Genomic DNA, 20,118 nt, shown 5'->3' on the forward strand with positions numbered 1-20,118 from the left:
AAAACCAAGTCAATAACATCTGAGGAAAGAACCAAGGGGAGTGACAGATATAGGGAAGATAATCAACAAGGTTATGGAGTCCAGGTGAGTGTCATGAGGCGCAGGTGCGCGAGACGATGGTGACAGGTGTGCAGGATAATCAGCAGCCTGATGACCTAGAGGCCGGAGAGGGAGTATACGTGACAGTACCCCTTCCCCGACGCGCAGCTCCAGCAGCAGGACCTTGTCAAAGGGGACGAACCCGGGGATCAGGAGCTGACTGGTCACCCTTGCTGATGTGCGAGAACATGTCGAGTCAGCTGGGCCGCGGGAACCTGACAGATTGGTTGAGGCAGGTGAGCCAGGCGATCCGGCTGTGGCAGGTGAGCCAGGCGATCCGGCTGTGGCAGGTGAGCCAGGCGATCCGGCTGTGGCAGGTGAGCCAGGTGATCCGGCTGTGGCAGGTCCCGGACCCGACGTCATTACTCTGACACAAAATGAAATAAAAAACACTTCCTGATGCTTCCCTTAGGTGAGGTGTTATGCTGTAACGAGTGCGATGAGAGTCGGGAAGCAGGTTCAGGGAGTTAGTGTTTTAATAAATTAAAGAAACAATGAACACGAAACACAAACAACGCACCGATATGAAAACAGAGCCAATAACACCTGAGGAAAGAACAAAGGGGAGTGACAGATATAGGGAAGATAATCAAGGAGGTGATGGAGTCCAGGTGAGTGTCATGAGGCGCAGGTGCGAGAGACGATGGTGATTGTGAACAAAGTGCCTCATGGTGGGGTTATGGTATGGGCAGGCATAAGCGGCGGACAACGAACACAATTGCATTTTATCGATGGCAATTTGAATGCACAGAGATACCGTGATGAGATCCTGAGGCCCATTGTCGTGCCATTCATCCGCTGCCATCTCATGTTTCAGCATGATAATGTCGCAAGGATCTGTACAAAATTCCTGGAAGCTGTAAATGTCCCAGTTCTTCCATGGCCTGCATACTCACCAGACATGTCACCCATTCAGCATGTTTGGGATGCTCTGGATTGACATATGACAGCATGTTCCAGTTCTCGCCAATATCAGCAACTTTGAACAGCCATTGAAGAGTGGGACAACATTCCACAGGCCACAATCAACAGCTTGATCAACTCTATGTGAAGGAGATGTGTCGCGCTGCATGAGGCAAATGGTGGTCACACCAGATACTGACTGGTTTTCTGATCCACGCCCCTACCTTTATTTTTAAGGTATCTGTGACCAACAGATGCATATCTGTATTCCCAGTCATGTGAAATACATAGATTAGGGCCTAATTGGTTGATTTCCTTCTATGAACTGTAACTCAGTAAAATCGTTGAAATTGTTGCATGTTGCGTTTATATTTTTTGTTCAGTGTATGACCATTCTGATTAAATGGATTTGAGTTTTGTGGCTATTTACGGAGAGAAATGTGTGATAGTATGCTGGGACTATATGACTTATGTGGTCTGCTTGGAGTGACATGTTTGTGGGATGAGAGAGCATGCTATTCGGAAAGGCAACATAATGACAAGTAATGCGTGTGCGCGTCTGTCTGTCTGCGTGTCGTCTGTCTCTATCTGTGTGTATATCATACACTTAGAACAGACTAAGACTCAGCCCTGCCTTCCCACATCTTGGAGCTGTACAATTTGGTTTCATTTGGTTGATCACACCCTGAATTGCCATGCTGTGAAGCTGGCTTCTATGAAGAAATCCTGTACCTTGTCTTAGAAGCCCAAACGCAGCAGTAATAAGATCCGATAAGGAGAACGTTTACGCTTGGCTTGTCACCTCAACGAGATTCCTAGCGCTGAGATTCATATTCACGGGCGAAMTCTGACTTCTCACTTAGTCATGCATTGATGTCAACGGGAGACTAAGTGAAACTCCAATTCGAGTGGAAATTAGCATATTCTCCCCTTAGATAGGGTGGTCCTCTCGTCCTCCTCCTCCTTGTCATATCTCACCAGCTCTAAGTGCTCCGTGTATTGAGCTGAGGAACTTAGTGGTTTACCTTTTTTAAACCGACAAAAGAAAACAAACCCAGAGCCATAACCCAGGCAACTACAGAACATGCACTCTACCCTGCCTCTTCAAGATCCATAATCATACCTTTATTCACCCACACACACGCACGCACACACATACCATGCACAAACTCACACTCTCATCCTGTGACACACACTCCACCCTGCCTCTTCATCTATAATCAGACCTTTATTCTCAAACACACACACACACATTCGCACATACAGTACATATACACGCACGCATGTGCACACACACACTCCAGTATTGGTAAGGGCCAGGAGGACAGCTGGCCTATGACACCCAATAGCGTCAGTGACGTCACTCGTCACCAGAATGTCTCCATAGAGGACAGGTAGTGACTGCGACTCCGGCACAGGAAGAAGGGTGGCTCCACTTGACTTCTCCATGATGCCTGAAGAAAGAAAGACCGAGAGACTGAGAGAGACCGAAACAGAGAATGAGACCGAAACAGAGAATGATAGAGAGGGAGCAAATAGAGAGGGATGAGTGAGGGAGATGAAGAGAGCGAGAGAGTAAGGTATCGAACGGGGGAGTTGGAGAGAACAGAGCGGGTGAAATGCTTACAGGAAAGGCAAAGTACTGAACACAGAGTGGGGTGTGGTGTTTTTGCCAAACGGGTGAAATCGCTATGACAGGATGGTGCCGTAGGGAGCTAACTGGACAGAACCAGCTCTGTTTTGTTCTGGTTGAGGACAAACCTCGGGYTATATGCCTTCCTCCTTCAGTTCTTCCCTCAAACACAGAGTCCATTCTCTCTCTCTCTCTCTGTGTTGTTCAGTTGTTTTGTCTCGGGCCTCAGCCTTTATTCATTGAGTCCGGTGTTATGTAAGACAGGGTGACAGTGTTTCTGTTGCTGTTTTGTAACTCTGGGCATGGTAGGTTTGAGGAGCGGGGAAGGAGGTTTGTTTGGCTCAGAGTGATGCACACAGAGACTGACAAATACTCATAAACACGCACTCAGACAAACAAACCCATAAAAACATGAATACAGACAGACCAGACAGATGTCTGTGTGCATATTTGGTTTTGTGCTCTGTACTGGTACCCCGTGTATATAGCCAAGTATCGTTACTCATTGTGTATTTATTTTTTTATTTATTTTTCCAATTTATTATTTAAAATTGTTTTCATTTTTTTTCAACTATTTCTCTTTTTTCTCTCTCTGCTAGCCTACACCTGTGGTTTACCAAGCATGTGACAAATAACATTTGGTTTGATTTGATTGGTGTGTAACTGTGGCCTGTTAGTCATCTGTGTGTGTGTGTGTGTGTGTGTGTGTGTGTGTGTGTGTGTGTGTGTGTGTGTGTGTGTGTGTGTGTGTGTGTGTGTGTGTGTGTGTGTGTGTGTGTGTGTGTGTGTGTGTGTGTGTGTGTGTGTGTGTGTGTGTGTGTGTGTGTGTGTGTGTGTGTGTGTGTGGATGAAAGGTGTAATTGCTCTGACTCACGGCTCGGCTCTGCAAAACCTCATCTAGAACAATCCCCTCATCCCCAGGCTCTTTCGGTCTCTGCTTCCCTCTTTTTGCTTAAACATGTTTCAATCTCCTGCTTTTTTTGTCTTTCCCACTCTCTCCATCCCTCTCCATCTTGCTTTTTGTCTCTTTTTTGCACTCCTTTCCATCCATCTCTCTCTTTTGGATGTCGTTATGCCTCATCCCACTGTTCTTTCTCGCTTTCAGTCCCTCAAATTATAATGGGACTGGGCCTCATCGTCCTGTTGTTCTAATTGTCTTTTCGTGACCTCATTATTTGTATTTACAATGGCAGCTTTCCTGTGTTTTGTCTCTCTGGTCTTTGGATCTCTGATTCATACCATGATATAGAAGCCACGAGTACACTGTCAGACTCTAGACAGCGTGATTGACATGGCGTCAGAATATGTTACATGGCAGACATCGTTCGGTAGTTTCTCTGAGGTAATACTAGACAAGTGGCAGGGAGATTGACATGTGTTGCCAGTTAGGGAGTATTAGCTCTACCTCTGTCTAGTGAATAGCACATTTTGTCAGATGTTATAGAACTGCACAAAGGTGAATGTTGGGTCTACCACCCGTGGCTCTCAATGCCATATCCAAGGCTTTGCTTCCACCTGCATACAGAAAACCATCATCTGCATTCAATAGCCGTCTGTCTTTTCTGTCACGAAAGCTGAAGAAATTCCGTCCAGCTTGGCCCGACGGCCTTTTCTGAGCTGTCAATCACATTACAATCAATCAGATTTGCTCTGTATTATACAGCACTTGCTCTCAGGATCCATAATGCTGTCTTTTCTAGTTCACAAAGAGAAACTGAAACAGGGTCTGCTTCCCAAATGGCACCTTATTCCCTACATAGTGCACTACTTTTGACCAGGGCCTCTGGTCAAAAGTAGTGCACTATGTAGGGAATAGGGTGCCATTTTGGGATGCAACCATTGCCTGCATTCCATTACCCCTCCCACTCCCACATAGTCTGCTATGTACTTAGTGCCAGTATAAACTGGCACAGTATTTCCCTCCATGAGGCCAGCAGTTTTTTCCTTATGCTAATGTTTTCCATCTCCACTAAATACTCCACTGTTGTTGGTAATGACCCTAGCAGGGCACCGTAGCGGGCAGGGTCTGTGAGTCATCAGCTGTAATAACCAGGCGTAGGAATAAAATAGAATCCTGATTGCCTTACTGTGATGATTAAATCATGGGGTTTGTCCGTAGAAAACACTACAGGCAAATGAGGAATTCTCTAGATGATGGTGGTGACGATGTTGACGGCGGTGATGGCTGTGACCGTTGTGGTTACTGACACAAATTAGGTCACTGAACCTCATATTGCACCTTTATTACCCATCTGACCTACTATATCGCACCTCCAAAGACAGGGGGCAGTGTGTAACGCAAACAGTCCCATCCTATACCAGAAGAGTTCCTATACTGACCACAGCACCACGGCCGTCCACCCCGACACCACTGCTCCCACTGACTCCACTGTCATAAAACAGACCTGCTATCCAATATATAGAATGTGTACAGTAGACACAGTGGGCGTGTATTAAAAAGTCAACAGAAACCCAGAAGAGGGCAAGCAGCCAACTGCCACAGACGAGTTATTGTGGCTAAGCCCACACCCTAGTCCCACAGTCAGCCTTCACTCCTAGAATCACAACCTTCACTCTCTGTGGCTCTCTGTACGATGCCATGGGGACCATGCCTAAGGGACTTTCATGGGAAGGGGTATGGAGGGGACTGCAATGAGAAGGGACTTGCGGGAAAGGACAAGTCGGGGAACTCGTGGGAGGAGTAGGTATGGCGAGGGCTTCCTAGATTCATAGATAGGCCTCCTCCTCCATCGGTAAACTAACATGTAAGACTTGAGGGTGGGAAGTTCAGCCTCAAAAGAGAGAATGCTTTGTGTAGTGAGACCCTCGATGTGGATTTAAAAGCCCTTCAGAGTTGAACTGCAAGGTTGGGTCAACTCTCTGGGTAACCAGGAACTTCATGGGGGCGGTTTCCCGGACACAGACAAAGCCTAGTCCTGGACTGAAAGGCAGGCTCAGTGGACAATCTCTATTGAAAGTGCTTTTTAGTCGAAGACACCAGACAATATATATATATAATATAAACATATATAATATATATGCATACACGCAGACACCCGGACTCCTCAGCGGGGCTCCCAGACAGAGAGAGCAGCTGAACTTTGTGGCTGTGCTGGTTCTCTCCTGGCAGAGACATCCAACAGGCAGCCATGTCATTGGTATTCCGTGGCTGGCCCGGCTGCCCGGCTCTCTACTGAGCACCACTTTCCCAGTCTCTCTCTCTCTCTTCGCCGTTGAGCCGCACGACTCTACCCCAGGCAGGGATTGCTGTCGCCACATGACACTCCCTGTTCCACACCTGTCACACTGTGCTGAAGAGACACACAGGGATAGAATCACATCCTAGTTCATACACTCATAACCATACACACTCACTCACATACATGTACACTCACACACACACAAGCGTACACTTACACAGACGCGTACGCAAACAGGCGGTTATTTATTTAACCTTCGTTTTGAATAAGTACGGGAGTCCGTTTTTGTGTCTGAGTGTATGCACCCACAACCATCTCTCTCTCTCTCTCTCGCCCCTCTCACACACACTCACGCCCTTTTCCCTCCCTCCCTTTGACCCCCACCCCTGTTAACTTGGTGACCGGCTAACATACCCGCCCCTCTTCCTGTGGTTTCAGGACAACAACTTTGTGTGCTAAAGCTCGAATGATCCCCCGTTATCCAGCCCAGTCGTTCGGACATTGGTGCCTCGCTCCCTGAGCTCTTTACGTTTGACTTCACATTCTGTCTGTGTCCCATTGGGTTTAGGGCCAATAGACAAAGATACGTGCCGTATGGACAACTGCAGAATAGTCCGGAAAACTCCTGCAAGGATGAGAGGTTTTAGAAACATTTAGATATATTTCTATATTTCTCCATTTTTACTTGTGGATTTGTGCGTTTTGTCGTCTATTGTTAGATACTGCTGCACTGTTGGAGCTAGGAACACAAGCGTTTCGCTACACCCGCGATAACATCTGCTCAATATGTGTGTGCAAAATATGATATGATTTGGTACAAAGTACAATCCAATGTACTGAAAGAGAAAAAGGGTCTGAAAAGAGAAGGAGAAGTACAGCTCTAACCGACTCGGTTCTTCTGTTATCTCCGTCTGTCGCTCAATGTACTGCACCCACTCAGACGAGGTCCGCATTAATCACGTAACAAGTGCCTGTTCTTTTGAATCCATGGCGCTTTTTATAAGGAGACTGTCCTCGAGACTCTCATATCCAAGGTAACGGTGGCGTTGAGGCTTCTCCCCCTTTCATGTCCCAGTGTGTCAATGAGGACTCAGTCACTGACTGACACACACACACACACACACACACACACACACACACACACACACACACACACACACACACTTGTAGGAGATACTCTTGTAGACTTGTAGGAGATAGATTTGTTGGAGACGTGTGATGCGCAACCAATGTGTCAGTCCACTAAAATAAGGCTTTATATGCACATACACTGCCGGTCAAAAGTTTTAGAACACCTACTCATTCAAAGCTTTTTTGCTATTTTCTACATTGTTTAATAATAGTGAAGACAAAATTATATAGCCACCTTTTGCCTTTGACAGCTTTGCACACACTCGGCATTATCTCAACCAGCTTCATGAGGTAGTCACCTGGAATGCATTTCAATTAACAGGTGTGCCTTAATGCGTTTGAGCCAATCAGTTGTGTTGTGACAAGGTAGGGTGGGTATACAGAAGATAGTCCTATTTGGTAAATGATCAAGTCCATATAATGGCAAGAACAGCTCAAATAAGAAAAGAGAAATGACAGTCCATCATTACTTTAAGACATGAAGGTCAGTCAATATGGAAAATGTCAAGAACTTTGAACGTTTCGTTAAGTGGAGTTGCAAAGACCATCAAATGCTGTGATGAAACTGGCTCTCATGAGGACCGCCACAGGAATGAGTTACCTCTGCTGCAGAGGATAAGTTCATTAGAGTTACCAGCCTCAGAAATTGCAGCCCAAATAAATGCTTCACAGAGTTCAAGTTCAGACACATCTCAACATCAACTGTTCAGAGGAGACAGTGTGAATCAGGCCTTCATGGTCGAATTGCTGCAAAGAAACCACTAGTTAAGGACACCAATAAGAAGACTAGCTTGGGCCAAGAAACACGAGCAATGGACTTTAGACCGATGGAATTTGTCCTTTGGTCTGGAGTCCAAATTGGAGATCTTTGGTTCCAACCGCCATGTCTTTGTGAGACGGGGTGTGGGTGAACGGATGATGTCTGCATGTGTGGTTCCCACCGTGAAGCATGGAGGAGGAGGTGTGATGGTGTCAGGGTGCTTTGCTGGTGACACGGTCTGTGATTTATTTAGAATTCAAGGCACACTTAACCAGCATGGCTTCCACAGCATTCTGCAGAGATACACCATCCCATCTGGTTTGGGCTTAGTGGGACTATCATTTTTCAACAGGACAATGACCCAACACACCCCCAGGCTGTGTAAGGGTTATTTTACCAAGAAGGAGAGTGATGGAGTGCTGCATCAGATGACCTGGCCTCCACAATCCCCCGACCTCAACCAAGTTGAGATGGTTTGGGATGAGTCGGACCGCAGAGTGAAGGAAAAGCAGCCAACAAGTGCTCAGCATATGTGGGAACTCCTTCAAGACTGTTGGAAAAGCATTCCTGGTGAAGCTGGTTGAGAGAATGCCAAGTGTGTGCAAAGCTGTCATCAAGGCAAAGGGTGTCAATTTGAAGAATCTCAAATGCAAAAAAAGATTTTGATTTGTATATCACTTTTTTTGGTTACTACATGATTCCATATGTGTTATTTCATAGTTTTGATGTCTTCACTATTATTCTACAATGTAGAAAATAGTCAAAAATATAGAAAAACCCTTGAATGAGCAGGTGTTCTTAAACTTTTGACCGGTAGTGTACGCTACAATTCTAGATTATACAAGAACAACTGTAATTCCATCAAATACGTCTACATCTATTGTGTGAAGCTCGTCAGGTGGTAGGTAGCATGTTGTACAACTGTTATGATAGCAGAGTCAGATGCACTCAGCGCAGACAGACAGACGTTCTGTTAGAGGGTCTGGGGTTCCTCCTACTGGCTGCTACTGGAAATGGAGTTTCATTTATAAAGAGAACACGGAGGGTTTGTTCAAATTTGAGTTAACAATATTATTGTCTGGGCACGCATGACAAGGGGGTTATACACAAGCAGTTGAATCACTTTTTGCTGGAGTTGTTTCGACACACGAGCACGCTCACACAAACTCACTTAGTCCACACACCAGAGTCCAGCCGGGTAATATCATGCCGCTGTCTCGACGCTTTCAAAACTTCAGGCCATTATTCAAAGGTCACTTGGCTACCAGCGCTTTGCCTACACCTTTATTTGGAACAGTTTTAAATATTCAAAACCTAACCTTTTGTATTGTGACAGTTAAAGTCGCGTCCGTTAAGAAATAGTGTGTAGCAAAAGGTATGGTCATTGGTCACCTGTACATTTGAGTATTTTACCTTGGACCTATACGGAGATGTTGTGTATTGTATTTATACCAATTGAACTATAGTATAAACATACGCCTATTGAATATATCTGTACATTGTATGTTCATACAGTATGTGTGTACAGGGACGCAATAATTAACTGGTATTTACAAAACTGCGGTTCTCATAGGTTTGTAGGTGAATGAGTTCATTCCCAGGACTAGAAACGTTACCTACTGTCAGTATTGCATGACAAAGAGTTATGCTAAAATGACACGGCGCATGCTTTAGAGGAACAGGACCCTTGCCTAGCCAAGTGTAGGCTAGAGTGTCTCTATGGCCATCTCTAATGGGATCCTATTCCCTATATAGTGCACTGCTTTTGACCACGGACTATAAGGGCTCTGGTCAAAAGTAGTGCACTATGTAGGGAATAGGGTGCCATTTGAGAAAGCCATTTTGAGACTCATCCTAGCTTCAACACATTATTCCCCCTTTCCAGCCTAGTTCCGTTAGCAGGTTAGGTCCGAGTTAGCCTGGTTGCTAATATGTTTGTCTGCTTGTGGTTATCCGTCTCCTCAGATATGCATTGTCCTGCCAGGGATGTAATAATGTCTGGTATGATGTATTGTTTTATTTATGGTGTAGGCTGCTGCTCTGATGTACTTGTTTGAACCCTGTTTGGACCCCCAGGAAGAATATCTTCTGCTCTGAGTCCCAAATGGCACCCCTATTCCCTATATGGCTCTGGTCTAAAGTAGTGCACGATGTAAAGCATAGGGAGACATTTGGGACAGAGCCCCTGTCTCTCCCAAGGAAGTGTTCTCCCCCTCCAGCCCTCTCACCTCTGACAACATACTCCATCACCCGCTATCCAAACGAGATGAATCCCCTAGCACAGGTGCAAGCGGGAGGAACAGACAGAAGCAAGTTAAAAGCTTATTTGCACAAGGCTTATCGAATTGTCTCGTAACTTAATTCACTCTCATATGACAATCCCAGGCAAAAATGTAGTCCCTTTGTTATGTATATAGAACTATAAATGGCTCGTAGGTTATGGTTTAATTTTCAATAAGTTTGGTGTTGTGAGGGAAATATAATTACTTATAGTTTAAAATGCATTTAGCTAATATAACTACTATAGCTTAATATAATTGCTATAGCTTACAGTTTCTTTTAATATTTATTAGTTGGGACTCCCAGCATCCCCTGTTTGCTGAAATTCTGTTGCTTCCCTCAAAGCGCAGATACATGCTCTCTAAGTGTAAAACTAACGGATCAAAACTATCCTTCATGCCAGCTGCTGTCAGCTTTCTCAATAAGCTGTAGTACTGTACTGTTAGGTATGGACTGACTCTATTCATGCCTGGTTTAGAGGCTCTACTTCCTGTGTACAGCAGGAATGCTGTAATGCTGTATAATGCTGTATACAGTTGAAGTCGGAAGTTTACATACACTTAGGTTGGAGTCATTAAAACTTGTTTTTCAACCACTCCACACATTTCTTGTTAACAAACTATAGTGTTGGCAAGTCGGTTAGGACATCTACTTTGTGCATGACACAATACATTTTACTAACAATTGTTTACAGACAGATTATTTCACTTATAATTCACTGTTTCACAATTCCAGTGGGTCAGGAGTTTACATACACTAAGTTGACTGTGCCTTTAAACAGCTTGGAAAATTCCAGAAAATTATGTCATGGCTTTAGAAGCTTCTGATAGGCTAATTGACATCATTTGAGTCAAATTGAGGTGTACCTGTGGATGTATTTCAAGGGCTACCTTCAAACTCAGTGCCTCTTTGCTTGACATCATGGGAAAATCAAAAGAAATCAGCCAAGACCTCAGAAAAAAATTTGTAGACCTCCACAAGTCTGGTTCATCCTTGGGAGCAATTTCCAAACGCCTGAAGGTACCACGCTCATCTGTACAAACAACAGTACGCAAGTATATACACCATGGGACCACGCAGCCGTCATACCACTCAGGAAGGAGACGTGTTCTGTCTCCTAGAGATGAATGTACTTTGGTGCGAAAAGTGCAAATTAATCCCAGAACAACAGCAAAGGATATTGTGAAGATGCTGGAGGAAACAGGTACAAAACTATCTATATCCACAGTTAAACAAGTCCTATATCGACATAACGTGAAAGGCCGCTCAGCAAGGAAGAATCCACTGCTCCAAAACCGCCATAAAAAAGCCAGACTACGGTTTGCAACTGCACATGGGGAAAAGTTTGTACTTTTTGGAGAAATGTCCTCTGGTCTGATGAAACAAAAATTGAACTGTTTGGCCATAATGACCATCGTTATGTTTGGAGGAAAAAGGGGGAGGCTTGCAAGCCGAACAACACCATCCCAGCCGTGAAGCACAGTGGTGGCAGCATTATGTTGTGGGGGTGCTTTACTGCAGGAGGGACTGGTGCACTTCACAAAATAGATAGCATCATGAGGGAGGGAAATGATGTGGATATATTGAAGCAACATCTCAAGACATCAGTCAGAAGTTAAAGCTTGGTTGCAAATGGAACTTCCAAATCGACAATGACCCCAAGCATACTTCCAAAGTTGTGGCAAAATGGCTTAAGGACAACAAAGTCAAGGTATTGGCGTGTCCATCACAAGGCCCTGACCTCATTCCTATAGAACATTTGTGGGCAGAACTGAAAAAGCGTGTGCGAGCAAGGACGCCGACAAACCTAACTCAGTTACACCAACTCTGTCAGGAGGAATGGACCAAAATTCAACCAACTTTTTGTGGGAAGGTTGTGGAAGGCTACCCGAACCGTTTGACCCAAGTTAAACAATTTTAAAGGCAATGCTACCAAATACTAATTGAGTGTATGTAAACTTCTGACCCACTGGGAATGTGATGAAAGAAATAAAAGCTGAAATAAATCATTCTCTCTACTATTATTCTGACATTTCACATTCTTAAAATAAAGTGGTGATCCTAAATGACTGGGAAGACAGGGTATTTTGACTAGGATTAAATGTCAGGAATTGTGAAAACTGAGTTTAAATGTATTTCGCTAAGGTGTATGTAATCCTCCGACTTCAACTGTATATAGTTCTTGTGTGTATTTGTCATGTGTTCATTGTGTTTTTACTATGTGCTGCAAAATGGTTTGTCCCTCTGGGATAATAAAGACTAGTCTATTACTCTACTATACCCTATCAACACAGCGTGACAGAATGGCATCCATTATGCTGTTTTACTCTAGTAGCTTATCTGTTCTCGTTCTGGTTCAAAGGTCAATCTAGCATTATTACCAGCAAGCCCTTATGTCAGGGCCAGCATTTGATTGACAGGACCACATGAGAAGCTGTCTCCGGGTCTCCTGGGCTTAAGGGCTTGCCTGGCCAGGCAGGCGTTCAGTGGGTCGGTCTCTGTGGCGATGCCCTGCATAATGTAAAGTGGTTGGCTGTGTTCCATGGCTCTGGGAGCCAGAGTGCTAATGGGGTGCTAATGTCCCTGGTTTCTGTGGGCAGTTTACTGAACATGGCTAAACACAGGACCACAAGGAGGGAGACGGGGAGGCTGGTACTACTGAAATAGTAACAACAATATCCATACTGTAGAACCATCTCTAGCTGGTTACTATGCTGTCTACATATGGGTTATTTTTATAAAATGTCCCCTGATTGTTGAATTTCCATGCCCATTATTAAATCCATCATGCTGTTACAAGGCAACTTTAAAGAACACACTAACTCCTCTCAAAGTAAACCACTGTACAAGCAATGATGTCACCTGTACCACTGTACAATGTATTAGTTCAAAATCAACCTTTTCCCTCTGTGTTGTTTCTCCATCAGTGGGCGAAGGTCGAAATCTGATCCCCATGGACCCCAACGGCTCGTCTGACCCTTACGTCAAGCTCAAGCTCATTCCAGACCCCAAGAATGAGACAAAGAAGAAGACCAAGACCATCCTCGCCAACCTCAACCCCACCTGGAATGAGTCTTTTACATTGTGAGTTGAGGTGTACCCCTGGGCACAATGTTAGGCCCCTTTCATGTTTGTGTATTATGGGTAATGTAGTCATTATCATTAACACTGTACATATGTCTGTGTGTTATTCCAGCAAGCTGAAGGCTACAGATAAGGACCGCAGGCTGTCTGTGGAGGTGTGGGACTGGGACCGGACTACCAGGAACGACTTCATGGGCTCCCTGTCCTTCGGCGTGTCAGAGCTGATCAAATCTCCTGTGTGTGGCTGGTAAGTATAACATTAGATGTCCTAGAATGTCCTCTGGTCTGTTTGGCCACAATGACCATTGTTATGTTTGGAGGAAAAAGGGGGAGGCTTGCAAGCCGAAGAACACCATCCCAACCGTGAAGGACAGGGGTGGCAGCATCATGTTGTGGGGGTGCTTTGCTGCAGGAGGGACTGGTGCACTTCACAAAATAGATGGCATCATGAGGGAGGGAAATTATGTGGATATATAGAAGCAATATCTCAAGAAATCAGTCAGGAAGTTAAAGCTTGGTCGCAAATGGATCTTCCAAATGGACAATGACCCCAAGCATACTTCCAAAGTTGTGGAAAAATGGCTTAAGGACAACTTAGTCAAGGTATTGGAGTGGCCATCACAAAGCCCTGACCTCAATTCTATAGAAAATTTGTGGGCAGGACTGAAAAAGCGTGTGCGAGCAAGGAGGCCTACAAACCTAACTCAGTTACACCAACTCTGTCAGGAGGAATGGACCAAAATTCACCCAATTTATTGTGGGAAGGTTGTGGAAGGCTACCCGAAACGTTTGACCCAGGTTAAACAATTTAAAGGTAATGCTACCAAATACTAATTGAGTGTATGTAAACTTCTGACCCACTGGGATTGTGATGAAAGAAATAAAAGCTGAAATAAATCATTCTCTACTATTATTCTGACATTTCACATTCTTAAAATAAAGTGGTGATCTTAATAACTAACCGTGAAGACAGGGCATTTTGACTAGGATTAAATGTCAGGAATTGTGAAAACTGAGTTAAAATGTACTTGGCTAAGGTATATGTAAACTTCCGACTTCAACTGTATGTGTATTAAAGTAGTAAAAAAGTTAAGTATATGTTCCCATATTCATAGCACGCAATGACTACATCAAGCTTGTGACTCTACAAATGTGTTGGATGCATTTGCTGTTTGTTTTGGTTATGTTTCAGATGATTTTGTGCCCAATAGACATTAATTTCTAAGTATTGTATTGTGTCATTTCGGGTCACTTTTATTGTAAATAAGAATATAACATGTATCTAACCACTTCTACATGAATGTGGATACTACCACGATGACAGATAATCCTAAATGTATCGTGAATAATGATGACTGAGAAATTGATAGACTCACAAATACCATACCCCCAAAAGATGCTAACCTCCCCTGTTATTGTAATGATGAGAGGTTAGCATGTCTTGGGGGTATAATATTTGTGTAACTTTCTCACTCATCATTATTGACGTTTCATTCAGAATTTGTCCCAATACTTTTTCTCCCCTAAAACGGATGCACTATGTACAAAAAGTGCTGTAATTTCTAAACGGTTCATTCGATATCGATGACAATACCCTCAAATTAAAGCTGACAGTCTGCACTTTAACTTCATAATCATTGTTTTAATTTCAAATCCAGACTTTTGTAGTATAGAGCCAAAAGACGAAACACTGCTTCACTGTCCCAGTAATTACAGAGAGCATTGCATTTGTGTCAAAACATTTGGTGCTGTGTTTTTGTAGACTGCCAGGAGAGTAGCTGTCGTTAAGTTAATAGTGAAGAAGGGATCTTAATGAACATTCATTTAATTTATCCTGGTTTCCCGTTTGACGCAATCACAGCTGTAATCTGATATTTTTTAGAGCGATTTCTATTTGAAAAGTGCAGTGATAATCTTGATTTATCTTTCGGATGGAAGTGCCTTCTTCTCAACTTACCTGCATTTCATGTCATTGTTGGTCATCATCACAGAGCCTCTTGGCGCTGTAGTCCCTTATGTCTCAGTCTGGTGCAAACCGATCATTAATCACAACAGCAACAGTGAACTTTATCGCCACAGCTCAGTGCCCTTTGAGGTGCCATCTAATGTCTGTGGGTCATAAATAGTGACGCGTTTCATGAGCACCGCCAACACCAGGATAATTGTGACCCAATGGACTGGAGCCAAAGGGACTATTGCTTTGTAATGAACTATGTGTCTGGGCCAAGTGGGTATGAATCAGGAGGTAGAGAGGGATAGAGGGTTGAAGTGATGCAGGGAGGGAGGGAGGAATGCAGAGACGTAAACTAGTGGCCGCTCCATACCTAGCTTTTTGTCTCCGGGTAGAGCATCTCTTTCTGGGGGTTTTTCAGTTTTACAGGCTGTTGGGATGTTTTTATGCTGGATCTTAGAAACATTCTGTTACTTTTAACGCTTATCTACTGGACTATAAATAGCAAGCTGGGTCTCAGAAAGTCCATGTGCTTGGATTCACATCTGTAATGTTGTTTTTGTAAACAATCATAATTGAAAAATGAATGCTCTCTTTTTCTCTCTCTCTTTTTCTCTCTCTCTCTTTCTCTCTCTCTTTTTCTCTCTCTCAGGTACAAGATGTTGAACCAAGAGGAGGGCGAGTTCTACAACGTGCCCATCTCAGAGGAGGATGACGGGAACGAGGAGCTCAGACAGAAGTTTGAGGTGAGGCCTCAGAGACAAGACTGGAGAACATATTATCCCAATATCGTTGGTTACTTGTAACCCATCCTGCTTTCATCCAACATTCTGTGATTTTATTACACGTCGTGATATGTCTCTTTGTATGCCTGTTAGTTTGTATGAGTGACTTCCGTTTTATTCAGTAACACGTGTGTTTTTTCATGTTTATATCTACATGTTATGTTTGTGACCATGACTAAGTGTACTAATCATATTAAGTCCTTGAGCTTCTACCAAAGCCACTCCACAACCACATTAAACTGGCATAATTGAATTTGGCCCTTCTCCATGACAAATATGTTTGCATTTCAAGATGGCCACCATCCCCCTCCAGACCGTAAGCACTGTGTGTCCCGGAGAGTCTGGACATAAACGGGTCATGGATTCTCCATGGAGACAGGGCTGTTAATTAAAACTCTATTGTGCCGCTCGTCTGTCTTCAGGCGCCCAATGAGAGGCTGCCTCGTTATTAATTGCTCTGGGTGGCTGGAAGGTGGGGTGGTCTTTTTCTCGTCCTCCAAGACAATAGTATATCCAGCTTTGTAGATACAGGCTTATAGAATATGGTAGGATTTGACCTTTGACCCCCCCCCGCTGTTCTAGAATCAGTGGTGACTCAGACCGGTGTCACTGTAAAGCGGTTAGTTCATCAGCACCAACATGGATTTGGGCAGGAAGGATTCGTCCGTCACTCCTGAGAATATCCGTTTTAGTTTATATTTGAATGAATTATATTCCAAAGGCTCCATAATTGATTGAATGATATGGATAGAAAGATATCCACCACTTGTCTTACGGGCATTAGATCCGCGGTGTCAAACTCATTTTGCCCCTGGAGTCTTTAACGGAAGGCCGCAGTGAAAATGTGTTATATTTCCTTGCCGTAAAAATGAGCTAAAAATAGTACTCTATCGTTTTTTGAATTTTCGACGCTCCCTGACTGTCTAGTGATTGTTAGAGAGCTGGATAGTGGAGAAACTGTATGAATATAGGTTGATTATCATTTCTACCCAGTTTCCATTTGGTTTTAGTCATTTGAAAGTATATTGAGTATGTTATGAGGGTTTTTTTCTCAAACCACCTCTGCATTAGGTTTTCATTCTAGAACTGTTATTCCTTTTCTTTCAGTTACTCTTGTGTTGTCCTTTGGCTTCATCAGGTAGACACAGCTGATGGCCTTGTGTTGTATTTTGACTGGGCCTTGTCCAATAGACAGAGCCTGTTAACAGTAAAGAGACTGCAGTATTGATGAATAGCTTGACCCATCCATGGCCCGTTCACCTCTCCGTCATGTTGAGTGCAGACTCGGCCTGGGGCCACAGACATCACACAGTGTACCCAGCAGCGCCCTCTGGGTGGCTGGTCTTGCTGATAAAGTATGACTGGGAACTCCCTCAGATGGACACTAGTGTACTGTGTGTCATTATCACTTGGAGGGGTTAGAGTGGAGGGATGGAGGGGTTAGAGTGGAGGGATGGAGGGGTTAGGGTGGAGGGATGGAGGGGTTAGGGTGGAGGGATGGCAGGGGTTAGAGTGGAGGGTTTGGAGGGGGTTAGAGTGGAGGGGTTAGAGTTGGAGGGATGGAGAGTGGGTTAGGAGTGGAGGGGAATGGAGGGGTTAGAGTGGAGGGTGAGGGGTTAGAGTGGAGGGATGGAGGGGTTAGAGTGGAGGGATGGAGGGGTTAGAGTGGAGGGATGGAGGGGTTAGAGTGGAGGGATGGGAGGGGTAAGAGTGGAGGGATGGAGGGGTTAGAGTGGAGGGATGGAGGGGTTAGAGGTGGAGGGATGGAGGGGTTAGAGTGGAGGGTGGAGGGGTTAGAGTGGAGGGGTGGAGGGGTTAGAGTGGCGGGATGGAGGGGTTAGAGTGGCGGGATGGAGGGGTTAGAGTGGAGGGATGGAGGGTTAGAGTGGAGGGATGGAGGGGTAGAGTGGAGGGATGGCGGGGGTAGAGGGAGTGGAGGGATGGAGGGGGTAGAGTGGAGGGATGGAGGGGTTAGAGTGGAGGGTTATAGTGGAGGGATGGAGGGGTTAGAGTGGAGGGTTATAGTGGAGGGATGGAGGGGTTAGAGTGGAGGGATGGAGGGGTTAGAGTGGAGGATGGAGGGGTTAGAGTGGAGGGATGGAGGGGTTAGAGTGGAGGGTTGGAGGGGGTAGAGTGGAGGGTTGGAGGGGGTAGAGTGGAGGAATGGAGGGTTAGAGTGGAGGGGTGGAGGGGTTAGAGTGGAGGGGTTAGAGGTTAGGAGGAGGGGTGGAGGGGTTAGAGGAGTGAGGGATGGAGGGGTTAGAGTGGAGGGATGGAGGGGTTAGAGTGGAGGGATGGAGGGGTTAGAGTGGAGGGATGGAGGGGTTAGAGTGGAGGGATGGAGGGGATAGAGTGGAGGGATGGAGGGGTTAGAGTGGAGGGATGGCGGGGGTAGAGTGGAGGGATGGAGGGGTTAGAGTGGAGGGTTATAGTGGAGGGATGGAGGGGTTAGAGTGGAGGGAGGGAAGGGAGGGGTTAGCGTGCAGGGATGGAGGGGTTAGCGTGCAGGGATGGAGGGGTTAGCGTGCAAGGATGGAGGGGTTTTAGTGCAGGGATGGAGGGGTTTTAGTGCAGGGATGGAGGGGTTGACTCCCACCTGTTATACACGTCCCACGTCATCTACACCACAACAGACACAGCAGGATGTCTATCTCCTATTGATAACACAGACAACTGTCCTCTACCCTCACAATACAGACAGCTGTCCTCTACCCTCACAATACAGACAGCTAGTCATTATTCTAGGAGGTTATTTGAAACTCTGTGGTGGTTTGTTGCACATACAGTATAATAGGACTTTATAGACCGTTTTTTGAGATGGGAGTCATTCAACAATAACTGTCCACACTTTCACAATACAGTACCCACTGGGCACAGACATCAGTTCAATGTCTAGTTTTGATTTACATTTGGTTGAGTTGTCAGCTAATGTGAATTAAACATGAAATCAACTAAAATTGTCACCCTGTTATTGGATTTTGGTTCCAAAAAAATATCAGAAATTCCCTTATGTTGATGACTTTTTGCACATATGACACACACACACACACACACACACACAAAGCCACACGCTCACACACAAGCTTGTACATTGTATCAATAACAAGCCGTGTCTGCTGTGAACACTTCTAACCTGGTAAAGGGAGAAGGGAAGACGTGTGCTCGTCAAGGGAAACAAACGTCTCTTTGCCTGTTTGTGTGTCCTTACTTTACACAGCCATTTTGATGTTTTAAAGAGTGCCAATACAGGTGCAGGTCCCAAATGGCACCCTATTCCCTTTTTAGTGCACTACTTTTGACCAGAGCCCATTGAACAGAGCCCTATTGGCCCTGGTCAAAAGTAGTGCACTAGATAGGGAATAGGATGCCATTTTTTGGACGTTAACTAAATTGTAGCACATCTCTTATTCAAATACTCTGTGGTTTGTTTTTTTCCCCTAATTTATTTCAAATGAACAACCCTTTGGTATTCCGACGTGCTGTGCTCTGTGTGCTTGGATTGCCATGGGTTACCAGGCTAGACAAATGAAGCAATGTGAACTAGAGAGTGTGAGTGCTCAAGATGTTCCTGTCTATAGTGCTTAATTGTAATCCTGTCTAGTTGGTCTATTTCTGTGGCCCACTGACAAGATATCTTAAGGTTGGTATGTGTGGTATTAGACAATATTTCTTCCATGTCTTTCACAAATGTAGGTGCTTTGTAAAAGATCATTCTCACTTTGGCTGGTATGCCCAAGAGGTTAGGGGTTAATGAGCTGAGGTCACTTCCTGTTGTTGTTTACAGTTACTACTGTGTCTGTCTGACTGAGACAAGTTTGGTCAAAGAAAATTGCTCTCTCTCTCTCTCTGTCTGTCTCTTCCTCCTTCTTCCTGTCTCTCCCTATCACTCTTCCCCGGTCTCCCTCCTCACTCTCACTCTCTGCCTGTCTCTTCCTCCTTCTTCCTGTCTCTCCCTATCACTCTTCCCCTGGTCTCCCTCCTCACTCTCACTCTCTGCCTGCCCTTCTCTCTCTCTTCCATTTTCTCCCTCTCCCTTACCGTAACACTTCCTCATCTCTCATCTGTGCTCTGTGAGACCTCTGGATGCCCACCCTTTGTCTTGTCAAATCTAATGCCTGAGTTTCTCTCCTCCCTTTTCCCCCCGTCTCTCTCCCTCTCTTCCAGGATTGCCAAATTAACTATCACTTCCTAAAGGTATCTCTCCTCTCCTCTGCTCCTCTCCTCGCTCCCGTCCTCCCATCCGCTGTCTCCTTTCCTCGCCTCTGTTCCTCTTTTGTCTTCCTCTTTTCGTC

General features: G+C 44.9%; 1 protein-coding gene across 1 annotated transcript in view; it reads left to right on the forward strand.

Annotated features, from left to right (window-relative positions):
* LOC111982249 (protein kinase C alpha type) overlaps positions 1-20,118 on the forward strand; it is a 222,442-nt gene that overhangs the window by 146,243 nt on the left and 56,081 nt on the right. The window contains exons 6-8 of the mRNA XM_024013793.2: positions 12,934-13,090; positions 13,203-13,337; positions 15,694-15,787. Of these exons, the coding sequence (XP_023869561.1) occupies positions 12,934-13,090; positions 13,203-13,337; positions 15,694-15,787 (386 nt within the window). The remainder of the gene's footprint in view (positions 1-12,933; positions 13,091-13,202; positions 13,338-15,693; positions 15,788-20,118) is intronic.

Source organism: Salvelinus sp. IW2-2015, linkage group LG21 (genome assembly GCF_002910315.2).
Source record: "Salvelinus sp. IW2-2015 linkage group LG21, ASM291031v2, whole genome shotgun sequence".
Lineage (NCBI taxonomy): Eukaryota > Metazoa > Chordata > Actinopteri > Salmoniformes > Salmonidae > Salvelinus > Salvelinus sp. IW2-2015.